Consider the following 26,662-nt stretch of genomic DNA (forward strand, 5'->3'; position numbering starts at 1 on the left):
GTAGCGCAGATGGCGCGCGATCATACGCATTGCATTCCGATCACACAGCTATCTGCGCTAAATGATCTGAACGAGGCCATAACAGCCTATACAATACTGTAACATGTAATAACAAAAATATGTAATAAGGAAAACTGTACAGTATGTATGAGACTTTGGTAGAGTGTAAGTAGGAGTGCACCTACACTAAATGTAAGATACAGGTTGTTTGAGTTTCTATTCGATCACCCAGTACAAACAGATAAGAAAAAGTAAAGCAAGATTTGAAAGAAAGAGAAACGGTAGTATCTAAATACAGAATGTGATGTAAGCACACAGCAGTTAAATGAGAATTACACTACAACTTGCTGTTCTTTACCAACTTCATTCTTACAGTACTGTAGCTGCTTGGACTAGCCCAAAAGCCCCCACTGCTCCCCTTGTGGCTAAAGCTCTGTACATACACTAGAGTTTTTGGGCAAGGTGACAGGCTCCATCATGGCTGAAAATCTTGCACATGTACAGATGTCACCTAAGGTCTACCAAGGCTGCCTGGCATGCCAGATCTTTAAACAAGAATAGATGGCTGAGTGCACTGTTCCCAGGGGCGTAGCAATAGGGGGTGCAGAGGTAGCGACCACATCGGGGCCCTTGGGCCAGAGGGGCCCCGAAGTGTCCACCATCTATCACAGTATTAGCTCTCTGTTGGTCCTGTGCTGGTAATAATCACTTTTATAGATGCTTTGAATAGTAGTAATCATTAACAAACTTTTCCCCATTCCCTTCTTGCAACTCTGACACTGTGGTTGTCCTTAGCAGGTTTTGGTGCGCCGTATCAATTGTTATGTATAGAGTGTTTGGGGGGGCCCCATGTAAAACTTGCACCGGGGCCCACAGCTCCTTAGCTACGCCACTGACTGTTCCCCTACTTACTTCGCCCATCTAAGCCACATGCTTTTGCCCACTGCTGTTTGTCCCTCCCCTCTCTATAGCAACAGAATGTGTCACTTTGCTGTTGGTAAGCGATCTGTCTGTACAGCTCTGGGACCCCACTGTGTCACCTGCAGGATTAAGTTTGCTCTTGGCCTCCCAGTACTCCTGTAGTATGTTCCAGTCTCTCCATACGCCAACATTCAAGGACAAAAAAAAAATGCACATATTAAAGGGATTCTTAAGCCCTGCAAAAAAAAAAAAAAAAAAGTTTACTGACCTGGGGCTCCTACCAGCCCCCTGCAGCCGTCCTGTGCCCTCGCAGTCACTCTCGGATCCTTCTGTCCCCCGCCACAGCTACTTTTCGATTTCGGCCGACAGGCTCACAATAGTAATCACATTTATTATATAGTACCCCAAAAGTACAACGCGTTTTGCAGGCCACGCCCGCTTCATCAGGCAATAAACGTGGGGACAAACAGAATTTCAGCAGTAGCAGGAGTATGTGAGAGCTGGAATGGGACGAGGAGGGCAGCGCACAGAGACGGGGACGAGGGTGAATATGCCAAATTCATAAACTCTAATTATACTGCCACTAGCAGGATCAACTTAATGAGAGCATGATGTTTTCAATAATCCACAGAGGTAAAACAAAACAAAAGGAAACAAACAAGAAAGGGCTGGTTCACATGGACGCATTGCGACAGTAAACTACAGCCTCAAAGCTTGTCATTTAAATGCTGTTTATTCAAATGAACGGACAGCTGTCGGTACGATCACTTACCAGTGTTTCCCATCATTTGCGCAAACCCCTTGTTTTAATCCTGATCTTAGCCATCGTCTGCCCAGCGCCTAGCCGATTAGGATCGTCAACCACCATACTTCAATGTCTCCCTACAGGGATGAAAAATGCTGAATGCTGGGAAGCGCTGCCGAAATGCCGACAAATGCTTTTCTGCACGCTTGCAGGAAAGCATTTGGAACTAGACGCTAGGCTGACACGTGTAGCTGGTTCTGATCTCCGCCTGGACCAGCCCTAAAGGGAAATATTCTAGTTTGTCCTCCTGACCATTGGTGAGAGGGAGGATGAATGGAACTACCTAACCTTTGTCAAGCCCACCTGATGAGGTGGTGTTCATTTTACCTGAACCCAGATATTGTCCACCCGTCGGAGATTCTCAGCAACCAGGTCCAGTAGAGTCTGCAGCTTCGGATCGGTGTACTCAAACCGTTTACCAAATATAACCGAACAGATGACATTCGACACTGATCGACGTATCAAGAATGCTGGAGTGAAGAAATCTGGAATATAAAACATTAGTAAATGAAAACGGCAGGCTTTGGTTGGCTGATCACAGGATAAGCCACGCATTGGCATATTAGCCACCAAAGTTATAATACAATAAGTACTTTGTACCTAGTCCTGCTGGATATTTAATCAATTAATTTCCTGTTAATTTAGAATTCAGTCTTTAAAACCTAAGCCATTATAAAAAAAAAATTGCAAATACGTTCTGTCTTGAGAAGGCAAATTTATATCTAGCATAGCTTTTTTAGCAACAGAGCCTTTTTGGTCAGTTTAACGTCCTTTCCTAGTGGTTCTGGGCCACCAGGAGCTGGGTACTCTGTGAGGTAAGTTTTGTGGCTTAGCCAAACAGCCACATTGAGACCTAGACTGCCCACTTCCAAACTACAGGAATCAATTGCATTTATCTAAAAACTTCAGACCTCCAAAGACGATGTTAGCAAAACAGGTTTGTAGTCCGATTGCCATGGACAAGGATAAATTAAGGTACGTACACAGGCTTAATTACTGTGGTGATTTGTAAATCGTCTTTTAGCCAAATGTTCTGGGAATGAGCGATATACAGACATGTTATGTAGCCGAGAACCATGTACTAGTCTATGTAGAGAGGTGGAGTTGGCATTGAGCAAGCATTTTACTGCAACATGAGGAAGAAAAGATTGTCGCTCGCCGTTACGGTATGCTCAGTGGTGGGATGGTTTACATTACATGCTAAATCCTCAGCCAGAATGGTCCAAAATTACAGTCTTGGCCGAGGATTATCTACAGTGTGTACAAGACTTTACACTAAAGCTTCAGTGAGACGCTGTAAGGGGAAGGAGTGGAGGTCACTGGACATAGTGGTTTGCCAAGGTAAATGGGTTTGCATCTTCTACAAGTTCACCATCTTGGACTTTTAGGCAGTCCATTCCAACCTGCTCATCCAGCTCTCTATGGTCTGGGGAAGTGAAGTCAGCGCGGAGCCAAAAGAGAGGACAGGTGGACAGGTTGGCCAAAGCTCCAGGAATCCAGGATGGCAAGAATGGAGAAGGGGGTGTGAAGAAGTGGCCTGTGTCGGCAGCCAACCAATGTCGGATTTGGGATTTGCAAACCTCGAACACTAGGTTGAGGGATTGCTGGTCGGCCGGTGTACCAAAGGCAAGCAGTTTCCCCATCACTATGACCTGGGAAGCAGTACCAGTCCAAGTTTGCCTAACACTAAATGTCAATACAATGACTCTGAATGGCATACTCCCTGACTCAGAGTTCTGTATAATTTTGGGAGTTCAACATCCCTGGCTCACCCTCCAGAGGGACTCTCAGTGGGTGGCTAAAAAATCTGAGGTGTGTCCTGTATCTTAATGGATGCCAGAACTGAGAAGGATATGGAGGCTTCCATATTTTATATCCTTTCAAACAATACTAGTTGTCTGGCAGTCCTGCAGATCTCTGGCTGTAGTAGTGTATAAATTGCACATCTCAAACAAGCATCTGCATGCTTGTTCAGGGGTCTATGACTAAGCATATTAGACACAGAATATGCAGGACATCCAGGGATTCTATTAAAGGTAATAAATGTCAGCCTCCATAGCCCTCTCAGTTGAGGTGTGCTTTAAGTATTTTTATAACAAACTGGAAGAACCAGAAAACTTAGTAACTCAACCTAATATCATGGATTGTATAGCAATCAATAAAACTCTAAAAACAGCTTTTTGGACTTTAAAGGATACCCGAAGTGACATGTGACATGATGAGATAGACATGTGAATGTACAGTGCCTAGCACACAAATAGCTATGCTGTGTTCCTTTTTTTTCTTTATCTGCTTGAAAGAGTTAAATATCAGGTATGTAAGTAGCTGACTCAGCCTGCCTCAGACAGGAAGTGACTACAGTGTGACCCTCACTGAAAAGAAATTCCAACTATAAAACACTTTCCTAGCAGAAAATGGCTTCTGAGAACAAGAAAGAGGTAAAAAGGGGAATTTCTTATCAGTGAGGGTAACACTGTAGTCACTTCCTGTCTGAGTCAGGACTGAGTCAGCCACTTACATACCTGATATTTAACTCTTTCAGGCAGAGAAAGAAAAAAAAGGAACCCAGCATAGTTATTTGTATGCTAGGCACTGAACATACACATGTCTATCTCATCATGTCACTTTGGGTATCCTTTAACAAGGGTGGGGCCAGGCATTACATTCAAGGATCCAAATGTATAATTTTTCTGTTAACCATGTTATATCTTACTCTCTGGTCTAGTTTTTTTTTTTGACTAGCATCTTTGTCTTATTATGATGCCCTACTACTTTTTTTTTTTTTTTTGCTTTTTGGAAACAGAAGCTGGGCTGGTCTGCCTGACCCGAGTGTGAATTATAAGACCTAAGGCAGGTTTTACTCTCAGCCGGTGCGGTGATCGCATGGCAGGGGAGTCTGCCGCCACACCACACAAATCCTTCATATGCAGCTACAGGATCATATGCATAACGCTGCCCCCCCGCTCAGTAACATACTCCCTGCTGGGCATTATGTATGTCACTGGGATTCCTGCTGGTCCGCCCATGCGTGCCGCGATGCACTGCGCCCTCCCTGGCATTTACACTTACTGTGACCCCCGTAGACTTCAATTACCCCAGTAATGCGCTGCAGGCTGTGCATTTGGGATTGCGTCGGGATGAACACTTCTTGCCTGACGCGGTAAATGTAAAAGGCCCCACTGACTTGCATTGCTGTTGTATTACCCTGCAGTAAAACAGGGTAATGCAATGTACAGTTGCAAAGCAAGTATAAAAGGGGCCTCCACCAGCATTGGAATGCTGCCGCATGAATTGAGCATGTTCACAATGCCATGCTTAAGCTGGCCACTAACAATCCAATTTCTAGCAAAAAATCATTAGAGCGATCAGAAATTCTGATCAGAAGTGAAATATTGTAATACATCGTTCACTACACCGTCAACGAACCAATCTTTGCTTCCTATCTATCACAACCAACAAGAAAATGCAAATTTTGGTTCGAAGAAAATTCATTCGGCCGACATTTTTTTCACTCGTTCATAATCAATTGTGTCCACCAATGGAGATTATTTACAACCAATCGCATTAAAATTTCTGATCGCTTGAACGATTTTTTGCTAGAAATTGGACCGTTAGGGGCCACCTTTAGTAAAAGAGGTAAAAGTACAGTGCCCTGGTTAGCCTGTGTGTGGGTCAAAGAAGTTTGTGCTATAAAACATAAGGGGCTTGATTCACAAAGCGGTGCTAACCTACTTAGCACGTCTAAAGTCTTTAGACGTGCTAACCAGGGTGCTAAGTAGGTTAGCACCGAATTATCTGATTCGGAAATTCGGTGCTAACCTACTTAGCACCCTGGTTAGCACGTCTAAAGACTTTAGACGTGCTAAGTAGGTTATCACCGCTTTGTGAATCAAGCCCATGGTGGTAGATACCAGTAAGTCTGAGCAATGGTTATCAGATTTAGAAAAGAATGTAAATTAGTCCCATCTTGACTTGCTGTTACTGAGATGGTCATCATGAACATTGTAAAATCTATGCTGAGAGTTTGGCTGAGAGAGGCTCCTGTCACAATGAGCTTTACTGTGAAATATAGGTCAGTGCAAATGCCTTCCCCTTGAATTATTTTTTGAACACCAAAAATTTTCTTAGAATGTTTTACGTGGAGGGTTGAGGAAACGAAGTTCCGAGATATTATCTGGAGAGGCGTACAGAGACTGCTACAGTGCTATCACATTTTAAAAATAAAATTAACTTGGCTGTTCTAACCTTTGGGTTTCAGTCTTGTCTGATTCTGAATACCTGATGTGCATACTTATTCTGTCAGGAATGTATTGGGGACAGATGGTCAGCACAACAGACAAATTACATTTTTTTTTAGACAGCAGTGACCGATCATCCTTTTGGCCCCTTGCACACTTGTGCGCTGCGTCGCACCGTGTTAATCTTCCCTGTCTCAAGGGCCATGCAAGTCGATGGAGACTTGCACACTTCACACCATGCAATGCCCTAAAGTATCAAAAATCGCTGCATTCCCGATGCAAAGTCTGTAGCGCTTCAACGCATGATACGTGCCTACCGCACGGACTATGTAATGATGCAAATCAAGGGGCAATGCAATAAATGTGCACAACGGGAGCGCGGTGCAACTAGTGTTGGGCGAATACCTAGATGTTCGGGTTCGGGCCGAACAGGCCGAACATGGCCGCGATGTTCGGGTGTTCGACCCGAACTCCGAACATAATGGAAGTCAATGGGGACCCGAACTTTTGTGCTTTGTAAAGCCTCCTTACATGCTACATACCCCAAATTTACAGGGTATGTGCACATTGGGAGTGGGTACAAGAGGAAAAAAAAAATTAGCAAAAAGAGCTTATAGTTTTTGAGAAAATCGATTTTAAAGTTTCAAAGGGAAAACTGTCTTTTAAATGCGGGAAATGTCTGTTTTCTTTGCACAGGTAACATGCTTTTTGTCGGCATGCAGTCATAAATGTAATACATATAAGAGGTTCCAGGAAAAGGGACCGGTAAGGCTAACCCAGCAGCAGCACACGTGATGGAACAGGAGGAGGGTGGCGCAGGAGGAGAAGGCCACGCTTTGAGACACAACAACCCAGGCCTTGCATGAGGACAAGAAGCGTGCGGATAGCAATTTGCGTTTTGTCGCCATGCAGTCATAAATTAAATACAGATGAGAGGTTCAATAAACAGGGACCGGAAACGCTAACCCATCACAGATGTTCATTGTTCATGTTACTTGGTTGGGGTCCGGGAGTGTTGCGTAGTTGTTTCCAATCCAGGATTGATTCATTTTAATTTGAGTCAGACGGTCTGCATTTTCTGTGGAGAGGCGGATACGCCGATCTGTGACGATGCCTCCGGCAGCACTAAAACAGCGTTCCGACATAACGCTGGCTGCCGGGCAAGCCAGCACCTCTATTGCGTACATTGCCAGTTTGTGCCAGGTGTCTAGCTTCGATACCCAATAGTTGAAGGGTGCAGATGGATTGTTCAACACAGCTATGCCATCTGACATGTAGTCCTTGACCATCTTCTCCAGGCGATCGGTGTTGGAGGTGGATCTGCACGCTTGCTGTTCTGTGTGCTGCTGCATGGGTGTCAGAAAATTTTCCCACTCCAAGGACACTGCCGATACCATTCCCTTTTGGGCACTAGCTGCGGCTTGTGTTGTTTGCTGCCCTCCTGGTCGTCCTGGGTTTGCGGAAGTCAGTCTGTCGGCGTACAACTGGCTAGAGGAGGGGGAGGATGTCAATCTCCTCTTTAAAGTCTCCACAAGGGCCTGCTGGTATTCTTCCATTTTGACCTGTCGGACTCTTTCTTCAAGCAGTTTTGGAACATTGTGTTTGTACCGTGGATCCAGAAGGGTATAAACCCAGTAATTGGTGTTGTCCAGAATGCGCACAATGCGTGGGTCGCGTTCAATGCAGTCCTAGGTCGAAGAGGTCATAGCCTAGGGTCACAAAAACCTGTTTATTTGGGCTATTTCAATGGTAGTGATGGTGACGTACATATATCTCAGCTATGGCCGTTAGCAACGTCTGAATTTCACGAAATGTCTCATGCAGGTAGAAGACATATTGTTAGACTTGGATTCCAAAGATGGGGTCCCTACATCTCTGCAAACCAGTTACAGGGGTCCAAAATTGGTAAAATCCCCCATAGACTTTCATTGCCTCCCTATTTCACTTTCCAAAATCTCACATCTTTTCAAAGGGCAATGGCTCAGCAGTACCAAATTTTCTAGCTTTGTAGGGACCCTTAGGGAGAACATGACTGGTGAGTTTCGGGCCCCTAGGCCAAAGAGGTCATAGCCTAGGGTCACAAAAACCTGTTTATTTGGGCTATTTCAATGGTAGTGATGGTGACGTACATAAATCTCAGCTATGGCCGTTAGCAACGTCTGAATTTCACGAAATGTCTCATGCAGGTAGAAGACATATTGTTAGACTTGGATTCCAAAGATGGGGTCCCTACATCTCTGCAAACCAGAGTTACAGGGGTCCAAAATTGGTAAAATCCCCCATAGGCTTTCATTGCCTCCCTATTTTACTTTCCAAAATCTCACATCTTTTCAAAGGGCAATGGCTCAGCAGTACTAAATTTTCTAGCATTGTAGGGACCCTTAGGGGGAACATGACTGGTGAGTTTCGGGCCCCTAGGCCAAAGAGGTCATAGCCTAGGGTCACAAAAACCTGTTTATTTGGGCTATTTCAATGGTAGTGATGGTGACGTACATAAATCTCAGCTATGGCCGTTAGCAACGTCTGAATTTCACGAAATGTCTCATGCAGGTAGAAGACATATTGTTAGACTTGGATTCCAAAGATGGGGTCCCTACATCTCTGCAAACCAGAGTTACAGGGGTCCAAAATTGGTAAAATCCCCCATAGGCTTTCATTGGGCCTACTATTTACCGTTCCAAAATCTCTCACCATTTCAAAGGGCAATGGCTCAGCAGTGGCAAAACTCACCAGTCATGATCCCCCTAAGGGTCCCTACAATGCTAGAAAATTTGGTACTGCTGAGCCAATGCCCTTTGAAAAGATGTGAGATTGTGGAAAGTGAAATAGGGAGGCAATGAAAGTCTATGGGGGATTTTACCAATTTTGGACCCCTGTCACTCTGGTTTGCAGAGATGTAGGGACCCCATCTTTGGAATCCAAGTCTAACAATATGTCTTCTACCTGCATGAGACATTTCGTGAAATTCAGACGTTGCTAACGGCCATAGCTGAGATTTATGTACGTCACCATCACTACCATTGAAATAGCCCAAATAAACAGGTTTTTGTGACCCTAGGCTATGACCTCTTTGGCCTAGGGGCCCGAAACTCACCAGTCATGTTCCCCCTAAGGGTCCCTACAATGCTAGAAAATTTGGTACTGCTGAGCCATTGCCCTTTGAAAAGATGTGAGATTTTGGAAAGTGAAATAGGGAGGCAATGAAAGTCTATGGGGGATTTTACCAATTTTGGACCCCTGTAACTCTGGTTTGCAGAGATGTAGGGACCCCATCTTTGGAATCCAAGTCTAACAATATGTCTTCTACCTGCATGAGACATTTCGTGAAATTCAGACGTTGCTAAAGGCCATAGCTGAGATTTATGTACGTCACCATCACTACCATTGAAATAGCCCAAATAAACAGGTTTTTGTGACCCTAGGCTATGACCTCTTCGGCCTAGGGGCCCGAAACTCACCAGTCATGTTCCCCCTAAGGGTCCCTACAATGCTAGAAAATTTGGTACTGCTGAGCCATTGCCCTTTGAAAAGATGTGAGATTTTGGAAAGTGAAATAGGGAGGCAATGAAAGTCTATGGGGGATTTTACCAATTTTGGACCCCTGTAACTCTGGTTTGCAGAGATGTAGGGACCCCATCTTTGGAATCCAAGTCTAACAATATGTCTTCTACCTGCATGAGACATTTCGTGAAATTCAGACGTTGCTAACGGCCATAGCTGAGATTTATGTACGTCACCATCACTACCATTGAAATAGCCCAAATAAACAGGTTTTTGTGACCCTAGGCTATGACCTCTTTGGCCTAGGGGCCCGAAACTCACTAGTCATGTTCTCCCTAAGGGTCCCTACAATGCTAGAAAATTTGGTACTGCTGAGCCATTGCCCTTTAAAAAGATGTGAGATTTTGGAAAGTGAAATAGGGAGGCAATGAAAGTCTATGGGGGATTTTACCAATTTTGGACCCCTGTAACTCTGGTTTGCAGAGATGTAGGGACCCCATCTTTGGAATCTAAGTCTAACAATATGTCTTCTACCTGCATGAGACATTTCGTGAAATTCAGACTTTGCTAACGGCCATAGCTGAGATTTATGTACGTCACCATCACTACCATTGAAATAGCCCAAATAAACAGGTTTTTGTGACCCTAGGCTATGACCTCTTTGGCCTAGGGGCCCGCAACTCACCAGTCATGTTCCCCCTAAGGGTCCCTACAATGCTAGAAAATTTGGTACTGCTGAGCCATTGCCCTTTGAAAAGATGTGAGATTTTGGAAAGTAAAATAGGGAGGCAATGAAAGTCTATGGGGGATTTTACCAATTTTGGACCCCTGTAACTCTGGTTTGCAGAGATGTAGGGACCCCATCTTTGAAATCCAAGTCTAACAATATGTCTTCTACCTGCATGAGACATTTCGTGAAATTCAGACGTTGCTAATGGCCATGGCTGAGATTTATGTACGTCACCATCACTACCATTGAAATAGCCCAAATAAACAGGTTTTTGTGACCCTAGGCTATGACCTCTTTGGCCTAGGGGCCCGAAACTCACCAGTCATGTTCCCCCTAAGGGTCCCTACAATGCTAGAAAATTTGGTACTGCTGAGCCATTGCCCTTTGAAAAGATGTGAGATTTTGGAAAGTGAAATAGGGAGGCAATGAAAGTCTATGGGGGATTTTACCAATTTTGGACCCCTGTAACTCTGGTTTGCAGAGATGTAGGGACCCCATCTTTGGAATCCAAGTCTAACAATATGTCTTCTACCTGCATGAGACATTTCGTGAGATTCAGACGTTGCTAACGGCCATGGCTGAGATTTATGTACGTCACCATCACTACCATTGAAATAGCCCAAATAAACAGGTTTTTGTGACCCTAGGCTATGACCTCTTCGGCCTAGGACTGCATTGAACGCGACCCACGCATTGTGCGCATTCTGAACAACACCAATTACTGGGTTTATACCCTTCTGGATCCACGGTACAAACACAATGTTCCAAAACTGCTTGAAGAAAGAGTCCGACAGGTCAAAATGGAAGAATACCAGCAGGCCCTTGTGGAGACTTTAAAGAGGAGATTGACATCCTCCCCCTCCTCTAGCTAGTTGTACGCCGACAGACTGACTTCCGCAAACCCAGGACGACCAGGAGGGCAGCAAACAACACAAGCCGCAGCTAGTGCCCAAAAGGGAATGGTATCGGGAGTGTCCTTGGAGTGGGAACATTTTCTGACACCCATGCAGCAGCACACAGAACAGCAAGCGTGCAGATCCACCTCCAACACCGATCGCCTGGAGAAGATGGTCAAGGACTACATGTCAGATGGCATAGCTGTGTTGAACAATCCATCTGCACCCTTCAACTATTGGGTATCGAAGCTAGACACCTGGCACAAACTGGCAATGTACGCAATAGAGGTGCTGGCTTGCCCGGCAGCCAGCGTTATGTCGGAACGCTGTTTTAGTGCTGCCGGAGGCATCGTCACAGATCGGCGTATCCGCCTCTCCACAGAAAATGCAGACCGTCTGACTCAAATTAAAATGAATCAATCCTGGATTGGAAACAACTACGCAACACTCCCGGACCCCAACCAAGTAACATGAACAATGAACATCTGTGATGGGTTAGCGTTTCCGGTCCCTGTTTATTGAACCTCTCATCTGTATTAAATTTATGACTGCATGGCGACAAAACGCAAATTGCTATCCACACGCTTCTTGTCCTCATGCAAGGCCTGGGTTGTTGTGTCTCAAAGCGTGGCCTTCTCCTCCTGCGCCACCCTCCTCCTGTTCCATCACGTGTGCTGCTGCTGGGTTAGCGTTACCGGTCCCTTTTCCTGGAACCTCTTATATGTATTACATTTATGACTGCATGCCGACAAAAAGCATGTTACCTGTGCAAAGAAAACAGACATTTCCCGCATTTAAAAGACAGTTTTCCCTTTGAAACTTTAAAATCGATTTTCTCAAAAACGATAAGCTCTTTTTGCTAATTTTTTTTTCTCTTGTACCCACTCCCAAGGTGCACATACCCTGCAAATTTGGGGTATGTAGCATGTAAGGAAGCTTTACAAAGCACGAAAGTTCGGGTCCCCATTGACTTCCATTATGTTCGGAGTTCGGGTCGAACACCCGAACATCGCGGCCATGTTCGGCCCGAACCCGAACATCTAGATGTTCGCCCAACACTACACGTGACCCGTTCGGCCAATCACAGCGCTAGCCGAACGTTCGGGTAACGTTCGGCCATGCGCTCTTAGTTCGGCCATATGGCCGAACACCATCAGGTGTTCGGCCGAACCCGAACATCACCCGAACAGGGTGATGTTCTGCAGAACCCGAACAGTGGCGAACACTGTTCGCCCAACACTAGGTGCAACACGGGGCATATGCATGCACCGACAGGAATCCCACTGACGTACTTTCTGTCCAGCAGGGAGAACATCACTAGCTGGGGGAAGGGGGGCCGCGTTAGCCATGTGACCCTGTCGCCACACCGTGAAGCAGGGTCATATGAAGGCTGCACCGCTAACATTAGGTGGACAACCAGCCTTCCATATTCAGAGTTCCTTTAATCTACCTTTCAGAAACTGAGATTTTGGGGTTTAAGCACTAAACTGTGGTAAGCAGAATTACATGCGTTATGCACTATGAGTAGAGCATATTGCATTGAACATAGCGTATTGCATTCTGCTCTGCTCATTGGGCGGTAAGAATTTACGCACGTTCTTCTGCTTAACTCATGTAACACCACATCTGCCCACCTTTTATTTCTTGGAATGTCTTCAGGAGATGCTGGACCTCTTCTTGAATGCGTTCTTCAAGGCTCCTTTTACCCATTCCAAAGTTCCGCAAGGTGGTCAAAGAAAACCTCCTGAGCTCCTTCCAGCGTTCACCATTGCTAAAGGCGATTCCTGGCACGAAGAAAGCATAGCAATAAAGTTATACAAAGGGAAAAAATACAGTAGCTGGAACCCTATTTTCTGTTCCAGAAGACATTTGATTATTCATTATACATTGAATGTCTTAGAGGGGATTTTAAGCTCAGCAACATCACACTGTGACAGAAACTGCTACCTCCTACAGATCCGCCAACTAAACACAAACAACTTGATGAATGTGCAGTGCATAGAGGAGGGCAAACATTTGTATGCTATGGGGAACAAGTAACCCCTTAGTGAAGGAGAGTCCAAACGTTTTAGGCGACGGGCCATATCGAAATTCTTGGGAGTGCTAGGGGGCTGAACTACCTGAAATAAACACAATTTTGCTGATTGTCGTTTGGTACACTATGTCGGTGAAATTTTGTAAAATAATGTTTTTTTTCCAAGGAAATAACCCAAAATGCAGTTAGCATATTCCTTTCAATATGCAGGCATAGTGCTACTGGCACAGTGGCAGCTGCTAACTAGTGGATGGGACAGGTGCTGGCATAGCGGCAGCTGCTAATCAGTGGCTGCTACTGCTACAGTGGTGGCTGATAACCTACAGGTGACTAAATGGGTGTCAGAGTGGCAATACAAAATTTCCCCTGCATGTGGCACCTCAGCTACGGCCTATGGGCTGCATGGAATTAACAGCTGTAGAGAGCTTTAGGGGTCACCAGAAAGGGCTTGGTGGTCCGCATTTGGCCTCCGGGCTAGACTTTGGACATGCCTGTCTTGGTGAGTGCATTGCCCAACAACACAAGTGGCCTAACTCTGTAGGTTAGGGCTCTGCAGTCTAAATCAAGAAAAAGGAGGAAGGTAGGATTAGGAAGAGCACATTTTGGACTTAGGAAAAAAAATGGTTTGCAAGAGGGATGAAAGAGGCCATCTACGTCAAAATGGAACATAGGGCTTGATTCACTAAGACAAATAGCACACCTCATCAAAGTTAACACGCCTTATCAGAGTAGCATAGCGAGCGCTACGAACCCGCAGGGGCTCAGGGCAGGACAAGTGGAGCGCTCGTCATTGCCAATTAGCAGGCGCAAGTTTGCTATGCTACTCTGATAAGGCGTGCTAACTTTGATAAGGCATGCGATTTGTCTTAGTGAATCAAGCCCATTGTGTCAGGCACTAGCACACAGCCAGACTCCAGAACAGCAACTGGATGATTAACCACTTGCCGACCGCACGCTTATACCGTGCGTCGGCAAAGTGGCAGCTGCAGGACCAGCGACGGCGACGCAGTACTGCGTCGCCAGCTGCAGGCTGATTAATTAGGAAGCAGCCGCTCGCGCGAGCGGCTGCTTCCTGTCAAATCACGGCGGGGGGCTCCGTGAATAGCCTGCGGGCCGCCGATGGCGGCTCTCAGGCTAAATGTAAACACAAGCGGAAATAATCCGCTTTGTTTACATTGTACGGCGCTGCTGCGCAGCAGCGCCGTAAGGCAGATCGGCGATCCCCGGCCAATCAGCGGCCGGGGATCGCCGCCATGTGACAGGGGACGTCCCGTCACTGGCTGCACAGGACGGATAGCGTCCTGTGCAGCCTCGATCACCGGGGGGGAGCAGGTAGGAGAGGGAGGGGGAGGATTTCGCCGCGGAGGGGGGCTTTGAGGTGCCCCCCCCGCAACACCCAGGCAGGCAGGAGAGATCAGACCCCCCCTGCACATCATCCCCATAGGGGGGAAAAAAGGGGGGCGATCTGGTCGCTCTGCCTGCACCCTGATCTGTGCTAGGGGCTGCAGAGCCCACCCAGCACAGATCACTCAAAACAGCGCTGGTCCTTAAGGGGGGGTAAAGGGTGGGTCATCAAGTGGTTAAAGTGTCAGGGTAAAATGAAAGCAGTTTCTGGTAATGAGCTGTTTCTGGTAATGAGATTTTAACCTGGCCACTGCTGCTATAATAGCTGCTGCTATAATTAATAATAGCTGCTGCTTATTAATAATTAGAACAATACGCAACACAGCAATAGATCGTAAAGGAACGGAACTGACCATATCCCTTGCTGGTGAGATCTACAATGGGGACCTCTGCTCGGCCACTGAACTTCTCCCCTTGGTCCACCAGAGCTTCCTTCACTGCCTTGTGTCCACACAGCACCACGGCAGGCTGGGCCCCTATGTACAGCGTGTACACCGGTCCATACTTCTTACTGAGCTGGAAGACAGACACGGATTACACACATTGCTGTTGCTCTTTGTATCATCTTATGAGATTATGGGGATGAGAAAGGCCTTTTACACACTTTGGGCTTGATTCACTAAGACAAATAGCATACCTTATCAGAGTAGCATAAAAAACGCTATGAACGTATGCCTGCTAATTGGCAATGACGAGAGCTCCACTGGTTCTGCTCTGAGCCCCTGCGGTTACAATCGCTTTAACCTCCCTGGTTGTACGCAGTTTCGGTGGTTGTGTCCGCAGGAGTAATTTTTTGAATAAAACTTGTTGTAAATCTTGTAGTTAGCACTAGTTAGCTAGCTACCTGTGTCCCCCAAGTCCCCCCGCACCTCTCTGATCCCCCTGATCGACGGTGCTTATATTTACCCAGCCGTGATCCCGCGAGAACCGCAGCCTCTCCAATCAGCTTCAGTCGTCACTATGGCGATGATCGGACATGACGTCTGACGTCATGCGCAGTCCCGATCCTCCCCATAACAAAACCTGGAGGTGATTGGACAGGCTGCGCTATCGCGGGCCGGGGGGTGGTACGTATAACGGCGGCGATCGGGAGGAACGGAGTAGAGCGGAGGGACGTGGGGGACACAGGTAGCTAGCATAGTGCTAGCTACAAGGTTTACAACAACCTCCCAGGGCCATGTAATCCTCTGCGGCGGCTACCCCGAGTGTAGGTCGGGGTTACCGCCAGGGAGGTTAAAGGACATTATCCCCGCACTTTGATTAGCCCTATAGGCTGCCTGTCAAGTTTCCTGTCAAGTGACAGGCAGCCTTTTGGGCCAATCAAAGTGCGGGGATAATGTCCGTTAAAGTGATTGGACCCGCTGGGGCTCAGGGCAGGACGAGTGGAGCTCTCATCATTGCCAATTAGCAGGCATAAGTTTGTAGCGCTCACTATGCTACTCTGATAAGGTGTATAAACTCTGATAAGGCATGTTAACTCTGATAAGGCATGCTATTTGTCTTAGTGAGTCAAGCCCTTTGTGTGGTGTGTTCCATACATATTGTCCAATACACTGGAGCATCACACATTGTAGCTAGAGCAATGTCTGACATTCCCATAGGAATTACCACACATTAGCATAGGTTTATTAAACAATGAAAGTTTCTAAAAAAGCGCTGAATCGTATGCTGTTTATTGGTATTGGAAGTAAGTCATGGGGAAGGGCCTGATGCTACTGGATACTGGGGGTCAGTTATCAGGGGAGGAGAGGGGAGCGGCCTGCTGCTTTACTGGAGGTCTGTAAAAAGGAGTGGGAGTGGGGATAGGGCTGTCTGCTGTCATGGGGAGGCTGCCCATCATGGAGGATGGGGGCTGGGAATTATTATTATTTAGGGCCCGTTTCCACTAGTGCGGTGCGGAATCGCCGCATATCACCGTTGACAAAAATCGCATGCGTTTTTTGCCGCGATTTCGCATAGGCAGGGTATATGCGATTTTAACCATGTCACTGCCTGTGTCAATTTACATTACTTTCAATGCGAAATCGCACGCGAAATCGCTGCAAAAATCGCATGCGATTTCCCTATTAAATACATTACCTGCGAATCGCCTGCATTCCACACGCAGGCGAATTCTGCAGGGTCTACCGTGCAGAAAAATCCTGCACATAAAAACGCAAATGAAAACTGACAAGTGGAAACAGTCCCATCCACTTGTATTGCCTATGCGAATCCGCATGCGTTGTCTGCATGCGAATTCGCGCTAGTGGAAACGGGCCCTTAGTGTTTATATAGGGCAGACATCTTCTGCAGCGCTATACAGAGTATATTGTCTTGTCATTAACGGTCCCTCAAAGGAGCTCACAATCTAATCCCTACTAACAAAAAACACACTTGAGCCCTTGATATTGCCCTGTCCTATCCACTGGCAATAAACCCTTCATGAGGAAAAAATATCTATTAGGGACTAGGGTCACCGACCCAATATATAAGCCTTCAAAAAACACAGAAAAAAGTAGTCCCTCTCATATATACAGTACTAAATAAATAACCCAGTTTCCACAACTACAGCAGTACCTTGGAAATGATCTTTATTAACAACACATGATTAAAAACAATTAAAAACACAATGATCCCCCAGGCCCATGGTTGTTCAATAAATGAGAACAATCTATAATAATAATAATATATCAATAAATCCTGCTGAGCTCCTATGTTCTCATTCACAGAAGCATATTGCTCCAATAGTATGTCTCCCACCAGCAATTGTTTAAATAACAGTATATATTAGGGTGGGACACTGGGTCAAGAACTGCTGCTGATCCCGGAACAGCAAGTAAGGTGCACCCATCTATGTATGCCGATGGTAAATAAATGTATCCGCTAATCTGGAAAAAAATGTGCAAATATGCAAATAAAGTGCTATTGTCTCAAACAGCAATAGTAGAACCTCTCAGTAATGGTAAATGAAGTGAAATAGTACAATAATAGTGAACAATCTAATCCCTACTATAGTCATATGTTTACGTATGTATCGCAGTCTAGGGCCAATTTAGGGGGAAGCCAATTAACTTATCTGTATGTTTTTTAGGATGTGGGAGGAAACCCACGCAGACATGGGTAGAACATACAAACTCCTTGCAGATGTTGACCTGGCTGGGATTTGAACCGGGGACCCAGTGCTGCAAGGCAAGGGCGCTAACCACTATACCACAGTGTTGTGTTTGTCTTTTACTGGGGTCTGTCATGGGCAGCTATTTTAAGGAGTTTAATATATTTTATTATCCTGGGCGCCTCTTCCCCTTTTTACCCTCCACTGGAGAGCAACCATCAGCTGGCCGCTTTTAGTTGGCAGATTCTGTCCTGTGATTTTCTGAGAGAGAGCAACCAAAGTACAGCAAAGATGGATATTCTCCACACGGGTACAGGGAGGGTACACATTCTAATCCCTCTCATGACACATGGTAGAGATTAGATTGTGAGTCCTCCCAGGGACAGTTAAGTGACAAGACTACTGTATATACTTTCTACAGCTCTGTGGAAGATTGTAGCTATATAAATACTAACATAATAATAATTCTTCAAAAAGCTAGTTAGGAAAAACATTCTTTGAAACCAGATGAAACCAAGTTCAACCTCTACCAGAATGATGGCAAGAAAAAAGTATGTAAAAGGTGTGGAACAGCTCATTATCCTAAGCACACCACATTATCGATAAAACAGTGGAGGCAAAAGGAGGAAACCCAGCATATGGTGATGTCCATGAGTTCAAGACTGTTTTCAACCAAGTATTAGAAATATAGGACATTAGAACATTTTATTTCCAGTTAATTAATTGTCCAATTACGTTTAAGCCTCCGAACTGTAGGGATTGTGTTAAAAAAAAAAGTCTTTAATTGCCTCACATTTTTTTGCAATCATTTTGTTCACCCGACTGAATTAGAGCTGGAAGTCTGCATTTCAACTGCATTTGAGCCATTTAAAATTCATTGAGGTAATGCACAGAACCAAAGTTAGACAAAAGTGTTCTCTGTCAAAACATTCAGGCTTCTTTCTCATTGGGACGTTAAAGTCGCACGTTATAAAAAATTATAACGCAAACTAACGCACAGCAATACAAAGTCTGTGCGACATTCACAGTGCACACATTGCATTGTGTGTAACGTGTAGCAATATTTAGTGAGTGCTGCATGCTGTGCGTTTAGCAATGAATCTGCTGCGTTATTTGTGTTGCACATGCTCAGTAATTTTTTTTAATGTAACACATGCGCCGTTTTGTTCCATCAGTATGCAACGAAAACGGAGCACCAAGGGACACATAACACAGTGCAAAATAACGTCCAATTTCATAACCTACATGCGCTGCGTTAGGGGCACGTTCTGCGACTCTCAAACGCAACGTCCCACTGTGAAAGAGGCCTTTTGGACCTACCTGTATATTGGTTGGGTGCCACTCATTGCAACCTAATTTTGTGAGTATCCCCGTTCTAACGTTTGGGTTCTCGTCATGTACGTGTTAAAGTGGACCCAAACTAAAAATACAAGATTTCAGAAATAAAATCTATTTTCTAAATTATGATAATAAATAGCAGCCTTTTTTCAGCTGCATGATGACAAATATAAAATATTTTACATTTATTGGAGGAACCCCTCCCTTCCTTTCATATTGCCAGCAAATAATCTGGCAAACTGGTGGAGTAGGTGGTGTCCGGCAAAAGAAGAATTGCTAATGGCTGCCACCTGTATAACCCTAGTTATGCAAAGAGGAGGGTGAAAAGCAGTCACTGAAATGCTCATAGGCATTAAGGAGTGTTTATTTATCTTTGTATGTGTCAGAGTGGTGCAACTAAATATTTTGAATTAAAAAAATGTTTGGTTTGGGTCCGCTTTAAGTATTGTTATTTAAGGCAGTGGTCCTCAAACTACGGCCCACAGGCCGAATGTGGCCTGCCGAGGCTTTTTCACTGCCCCCCCCCCCCCCCCCCAAAACACAAAATGTATAATTTATAGATGTGGTGCAGTGCTGGCACCACCCATCCACATACTGTAGAAGCCAGTGAGCAGTCATTTGATGGCTTCCAATCAAATACTGCATCCGGTGACACTGCTGTCCAACTAGGCGGCAGGTTGTCACCTGAGTATGCATCACTGTCTGGTGCACAAAGATGTTCTTCAGGCGCCGCATGTCTGAATGGCTGCTGCTGGGAGGTCTCCTCCGGGCATGATTGGAGGGAATCAACACCTAGATTCAATGTAATGTTTTTCAGTATCATTTTATGTATGTTCCAGCCCCTCAGCAGTCTGGAGTATATTGACGCCGCCCTTGATCGAAAAAGTTTGGGGACCCCTGATTTAAAGGTATTCTTTGCCCATGTCGCTCAAGTCAACCTGTTAACATGTCACCGTATGACTGACCCATTGACACACTTCTCTCTTACTTAGCATGCTGCTTCCGCACCCAGTTCAAATTAGGACATTGTAAAATGTTCCAGCAGATCAGTAAGGGTGCTGCCCCCTGCAGTCAGTTATATAAGTTGACTTGCCACCTCTCTGGACCAGTAAGCCACCTTCAATATACATGGCCGTATTAGATAATGAATAGCGAAGCTTGCAGTTAGCTGTGTGTAGGCGCTTTATTATGACAGTAAAGATAAGCCCTTGCTTTATCAGCGGGAATAATTCCAACAACTACAGAGTTGATGATGTATGGATGCACCTAGGTAATAAATACTGCTGTGCCTTCTGTCACATGACTCGGAATTGACTAGGACTTTCTTTATCATTGGGTTATATATTATGCATCAGAAAACAGATATATTGGGCATGTGAGTCTATATTTGGCAGTCTGTATTGCTTGAAGTCTATTTTTAGACCTGTAATTGTTGTTTTTTTTAGTTCATTCTTAGACAAACCTGTTCTTATCACCTGGGGGCATCAGGTACAGGAAGTTAAAGTCAATGGAGTGAAATGATGGTGTGCATTTGTACTGAAGAGCAGGGCTGCATTTCCGCAAAGAGCTGTTGCCCAGAGGTGAAAGGTGTGTGTGGGGTGTGTGTAGATGTGGGTATGAGTTGAAGGGGGGGTTTAACAAGGTAAAGGTAAACTGCTGCACATGGAAAACCTGGCTGGAAATAGAAGAGGGAGGTGGAGCATGCAGGGCTGCACCTGGGAAAGAGGAGATGCTGCCCTAGAAGGGCTTTATATGCACATGGAGGAGAGGGGCTGCTGTACACAGCAAGGTTGGTTCAAGCCACAATGGGACAAGATTAACCTTGGTGGCCTGAACACAACCCCCCTGCAGGGCCGGCCCGCTCATGAGGCGGGGTGAAACATTTGCCTCAGGCGGCAGATCTGGGGGGGCGGCACCCGCCCGTCCATGGACGCTGGGGCCGCCCGCCGAGCTGGAGGGGTAGCGGGCAGAAAGGGGGTATTGGGCCTAGCGGCGGGGAGGGGGGTCGGACCCCCCCCCTCCCTCGCCTGGGTCCCCCGATCTGCGCTCCTCCTCCAGCGTAAAGTACCAGCCAGCGTGCATATGAGAAGAGGCAACGGGCGGGGGAATCACTCACCTTCCGCGTTCCATCGCGTGCTCCACTGACGTCACTTCCGGCAACGCCGCCCACTGTATTGTAAGTGGACGGCCTTGCAGGAAGTGACGTCGGTGGAGCGCACGATGGAACGCGGAAGGTGAGTGATTCCCCCGCCCGTTGCCTCTTCTCATATGCAGGTTGGCTGGTACTTTACGCTGGAGAAGGAGCGCAGATCGGGGGACCCAGGCGAGGGAGGGGGGGTCGGGTCCGACCCCCCTCCCCGCCGCTAGGCCCAATACCCCCTTTCTGCTAGCTACCCCTCCAGCTCGGCGGCACCACCACCCCCCCCCCCCCCCACCCACGGGGGGGGGAGCGATTTTTTTTCTAATTTTGCCTCAGGCGGCAAAAAGTCTAGGGCCGGCCCTGCCCCCCTGCAGCATAGTTACCCACAGGGCCCCTGGGCCGGCTGCTGCCCCTACTCCCCCCTGATACCCCACCTCTACTTTACTTTGCTCCCTGCTCTGTTTTTGTCAGTATAGCAAATCAGCCTGCTCCAGTTCATGCACTCTCATCTTCAGCCTTACACAGGAGCCTATTCTCAGTGACCCGGCACAAGTCCTGCCCAACCTACATCTCTGACCTGGTCAGCAGATATACACCTGGCCGTCCACTTCGCTCCTCCAACGACCTCCTCTTAACCACCCCACGCATCTCACACTCCCATGCACGACTGCAGGACTTCACTAGAGCTGCCCCCATCCTGTGGAACTCTCTCCCACTGCCTGTCAGGCTCGCTCCCACCTTCAACACCTTCAAAAAAAGCACTAAAAACTCACTTCTTCAAGGAGGCCTACATCAACTCAACACTGCCCTAATCCTTTTTGCCAATAACTTCTTGATGCACCCCCTCCTTCGTGTCACCAACCCCTCCCTCTAGATTGTAAGCCTTTGGCAGGGTCCTCTCCCCTTGTGTATCTTACTTGACTGTGTGCACTTTACCCAGAATTTGAAACTGGTCATTTTTACCACTACCACTCCAGTTTATGATCTGGTATGTACTACTGTCTGCATTGTGTTGTGTATCTTATTGCTATTACCTGTATTGTTGTATCTATGATTTGTTACCTGTATTGTTCTGTCACCCCAGTTATCATTGTCTGTAATCCTATTTATTGTACAGTGCTGCGTAATATGTTGGCGCTATATAAATCTAATAAATAATAATAATGTTATTGTTAAAATACAGAGTACTTCAAGCGCTCACGTGCAATACAATTCTCAAATTTGTTTTAAAAGTTCCTTAAGAAAACTGGTCAAACGCCATTAAACAGTTCCAGTTTTTAAAATGGTGGAGCGCTGCTCTACTATTGTGAGATAGCGTCTTTAGTCATATTAGTCATATGAGAAGCGCTCAAAAACAGTCCTCAAATCCTGAAATCAGTAGTTCATCACAGTTAGGGTCTCCCCCCTTATATGCCCGACTCACCAGATCCTCTGGCCAATCTGGGCCCGTCTGCGCATCAGGGATGTAGGCCACACCTTCGCCTCTCTGGCACTCCGCTGGGCTTAGATCCACTCCAGTAATCCCTCTTTATCCAGATGGGTTAAGTGGCCTCCAGAGAAAAAAATACTTTCATAGCGTAAAAGTGCTTCACTAGTTTATTAAAACCGCAATAAAACAGCAATCAAAAACATATATCAACTCCACAGTCTTTCACAGTGTAACAATTGCATGCATCCTGGCGCCCAAGGGACATGCAGGCTGGCGGGTTTCCGCATATAGCGTGACAGGTATACCGTGCTTGGGGAGATACTGGCTGATGTTACCCCTGCTCAGCACCCGCAACGATCTCACCGCCGCCTGTCCTGACTCCCGGCGTTTCCAGTGCACCCGTCCGGCTACGTCACCGCGCTAAACGTTCCTGCTAAGCTCCCGGGCGGAGCCTAGCAGGAACGTTTAGCGCAGTGACGTAGCCGGACGCGGTGACGTCGGATACCCGCGGGAGCTTAGCCGAATGCACTGGAAATGCCGGGAGTCAGGACAGGCGGCGGTGAGATCGTTGCGGGTGCTGAGCAGGGCTAACATCAGCCAGTATCTCCCCCAGCACGGTATACCTGTCACGCTATATGCGGAAACCCGCCAGCCTGCATGTCCCTTGGGCGCCAGGATGCATGCAATTGTTACACTGTGAAAGACTGTGGAGTTGATATATGTTTTTGATTGCGTTTTTATTGCGGTTTTAATAAACTAGTGAAGCACTTTTACGCTATGAAAGTATTTTTTTCTCTGGAGGCCACTTAACCCATCTGGATAAAGAGGGATTTCTGGAGTGGATCTAAGCCCAGCGGAGTGCCAGAGAGGCGAAGGGGTGGCCTACATCCCTGATGCGCAGACGGGCCCAGATTGGCCAGAGGATCTGGTGAGTCGGGCATATAAGGGGGGAGACCCTAACTGTGATGAACTACTGATTTCAGGATTTGAGGACTGTTTTTGAGCGCTTCTCATATGACTAATATGAATAATGTTATTGTGTAATGACATGCAATGGGTCATGGAAAAGAGGCAGCCAGTGAGGATGAAGACAGGAAGCACAGATGAAGCAGCGCGCCAGTACCGGTGAGTTGTTACGCTGACAACATTGTGTAGGGGCCCTGGGGAGCACAAGTCAGGGGGAGGCCTGGGGGGGCAGCGCTTGGGGGCCCTGAGGCAATTGACCCCCTTGCTGCTATGGTAGCGCCAGCCCTGGTACACAGAATGGAAGAAGGTCTCCTGCACATGAAATACGGGAAGGGGAGGTTCCTTCCATGAACCGGCTGATGTACACAAAAAGTGACTCGCTAATTGGCAACACACCAAAATTAAAAATAAAAAACAAAAACAGTTTATTCATAGTCGGGATGAGAGTGCAACGTTTCATGACCTCATAGCGTCCCTTTTTCAAGGACAACGAAGATGTGCCAATATCAGATTACGGCACAGTTCAGAACTCAGCAGAGTGCTAGAAGCCGCGTAACAAGCACAGCAATTCTCACCTTGACTATTAGTAAAACCGTTTTGCAAAATTTTGATGCGCTGACAATTAGTGAGTTGATTTGTTGAAGCACGGTGGAATTGTACACCGTCATCCGTCTGAGCACCCTACCTGATTCATCGCTGTGTACCGTATGGTGTGCACACAGTGGCGTAGCTAAGGAGCTGTGGGCCCCGAAGCAAGTTTTACAATGGAGCCCCCCAAGCACTCTATACATAACAACTGATACAGTACACCAAAACTTGCCAATGGCAACTAAAGTGTCAGAGATGCAAGAAAGGGATGGGGAACAGTTTTTTATTGATAACTATCATACAAAGTATCTATAGAAGTGATTATTATGAGCACAGGCCCAATAGAGAGCTAATACTACAGTTGAGGGAGGGCTTTATGGGGCCCATCTGGTCCAAGGGCCCCAATGCGGTCGCTACTTCTGCACTCCCTATTGCTACGCCCCTGTGTGCACAGTTTCAAACTGTACTTTTTTGTGCCCACAGAAAGAGGTTTGCTGAACATAGAAAACAGACTCCTGCATATGGAAAAACAAGCTCAAAACGCAAAAGTAAGGCTGCAAGTGGGAAACTGCACATAATAGAGGGGAGATGATGCCCAGGAAAGTGGGTCTTCATAGGGAAGAGAGGCACTGATGTAGGGTCAGTACATGTAGGGACAGGTCTGCAGTGAACAGGAACTGCACATAATAGGGAGGTGCACACAGAAGTATGTGGCTGGATCCACACTAAGTTTTCTGCGTTCTTTTTTCTGCATGAGTTGTCTGCCTAATTTGCATTGCTGTCACTTGTGAACTAGCCTACTGATTAACATTAGTTCTCAGTTTTCCTGTGCAAAAAAATCCAGTGTGGACAGCCAAAATCAGAATCCAAATTCTGAATGAAATGGAAACATTACACATGCAGGCCATGGCAGTGGGTTAGCTCACCCTTGCCGCCAACTCTAGCCACTGCGTTCCAATACTTCCTCCTCCTGGCTTTAACTACTTGGCGACCGCGTCACGCCGATGGGCGTGGCCACGGTGGCAGCCCCAGGGCCGCCTAACGCCGATCGGCGTTAAGTCTTTGGGGTCTGTTTTGCAGGAGATCGCGCGCAGCCTGCACGCGCATCTTCTGTTTAGTGGGCGGAGCAGAGCTCCGCCTTCAGTCTCCGAGCGGCAATCGCCGCTCGGAAGACTGTTAGACTGCGATATCACCGTCTATTTACCTGTACAGCGCTGCGATCTACAGCAGCGCTGTACTGGGGACAGCCGTGTGTCACGGCTGTCCCCCTGTGGGACACAGGAGCGGTCTGCTGTGATAGGCTGAAGCTGTAATAGGCTGGATGGGGGAGGGAATGTAAATTTAAAAAAAAAAAAGGATTTTTAATAAAAAAAAACAACACATCAATTTTTATAAATACACAAATCAAACACCTGGGGGGTGATCAGACCCCACCAACAGAGAACTCTGTTGGTGGGGAGAAAAGGGGGGGGGGGGGAATCACTTGTGTGCTGTGTCGTGCGGCCCTGCAGCTTGGCCTCAGGCTGCATTTCCGCTTGTGCGGTGCGAATCGCTGCGGTAAAAAATTGCATGCGGATGCGCATTTCGCATGCGGGTCTATGCGAATTCGCATGGATGACGATGTATGCGAATTTAACCATGGCAGTGCTGGTGTGCTTTTCCATTGTTTCTATGCAAATTCGCATGAAAATTCGCATACCCAAACCTCATGCGAATTTTCTATTAAATGCATTGTATGCGATTCGCATAGCGGTATGCCGTATGCGAATTCTGATGGCCCTGCCATGCGAATTTTTTCTGCACAGAAAAACGCAAAGGAATCCTGACAAGTGGAAACAGTCCCATTCACTTGTATTGCTATGCGAATTTGCATGCGAAAAACGCATGCAAATTCGCAATAGTGGAAATGGGCCCTCAAAGCTGCAGTGGCCAATTACACAAAAAAAGACCTGGTCTTTAGGGGGGGTTTAATACTGTGGTCCTCGAGAGGTTAAAGAAGAAAGTATTGGAGTAATGGAACACAATAGAACGTGACGAGGAGTGCAGTGGCTAGAGGCAGTGATAGGGGTGAGTTCACTCCCTGCCACAACCTGCAAGCTGAAATACTCTGCTCTGAACTTGCAGAGCTCCCTGGGGACAGTAGTATGATCAATTCTCAGGCAGGAACAGTGATGTAGCAATCGAGGATGCAGAGGTAGAGACCGCACCAGGGCCAGAGGGATTCTCCTTTGACCTCTTTAGCTCTTTTTTTTGGTGCTATGCTGGTAATGATCACCAATGTGTGCTTTGATTAGTTGTAACATTAATAGACTGTTCTCCTTCCCAGCCTACACCTCTCTGATACTGCAGCTTTCCCTGGCAGGTTTTGGTGCTCCATATCAATTGTTATATATATAGCGCTTGAGGGGGCCCAGTGTAAAGGTGCGTACACACATGCGACTATAGTCGTTTGAAACGATCGTTCCCCGATCGTTTCAAACGACGATTGTTAAAAAAAAAAGCAACCAACGATCATTAAGGGCCTGTTCAGACTATGCGCGTTCCTAGCCGTTTTCAGGGAACACGTACGGGTACCAAAAA

At 46.6% G+C, this 26,662-nt stretch overlaps 1 protein-coding gene across 1 annotated transcript in view; it reads right to left on the reverse strand.

Moving 5' to 3' along the window:
• Nucleotides 1-26,662, reverse strand: part of LOC137528203 (cytochrome P450 2G1-like) — a 51,646-nt gene that overhangs the window by 16,212 nt on the left and 8,772 nt on the right. The window contains exons 2-4 of the mRNA XM_068249464.1: nucleotides 14,884-15,046; nucleotides 12,726-12,875; nucleotides 2,054-2,211 (exon numbers count right to left, since the gene is read on the reverse strand). Of these exons, the coding sequence (XP_068105565.1) occupies nucleotides 2,054-2,211; nucleotides 12,726-12,875; nucleotides 14,884-15,046 (471 nt within the window). The remainder of the gene's footprint in view (nucleotides 1-2,053; nucleotides 2,212-12,725; nucleotides 12,876-14,883; nucleotides 15,047-26,662) is intronic.

Source organism: Hyperolius riggenbachi, chromosome 8 (genome assembly GCF_040937935.1).
Source record: "Hyperolius riggenbachi isolate aHypRig1 chromosome 8, aHypRig1.pri, whole genome shotgun sequence".
Lineage (NCBI taxonomy): Eukaryota > Metazoa > Chordata > Amphibia > Anura > Hyperoliidae > Hyperolius > Hyperolius riggenbachi.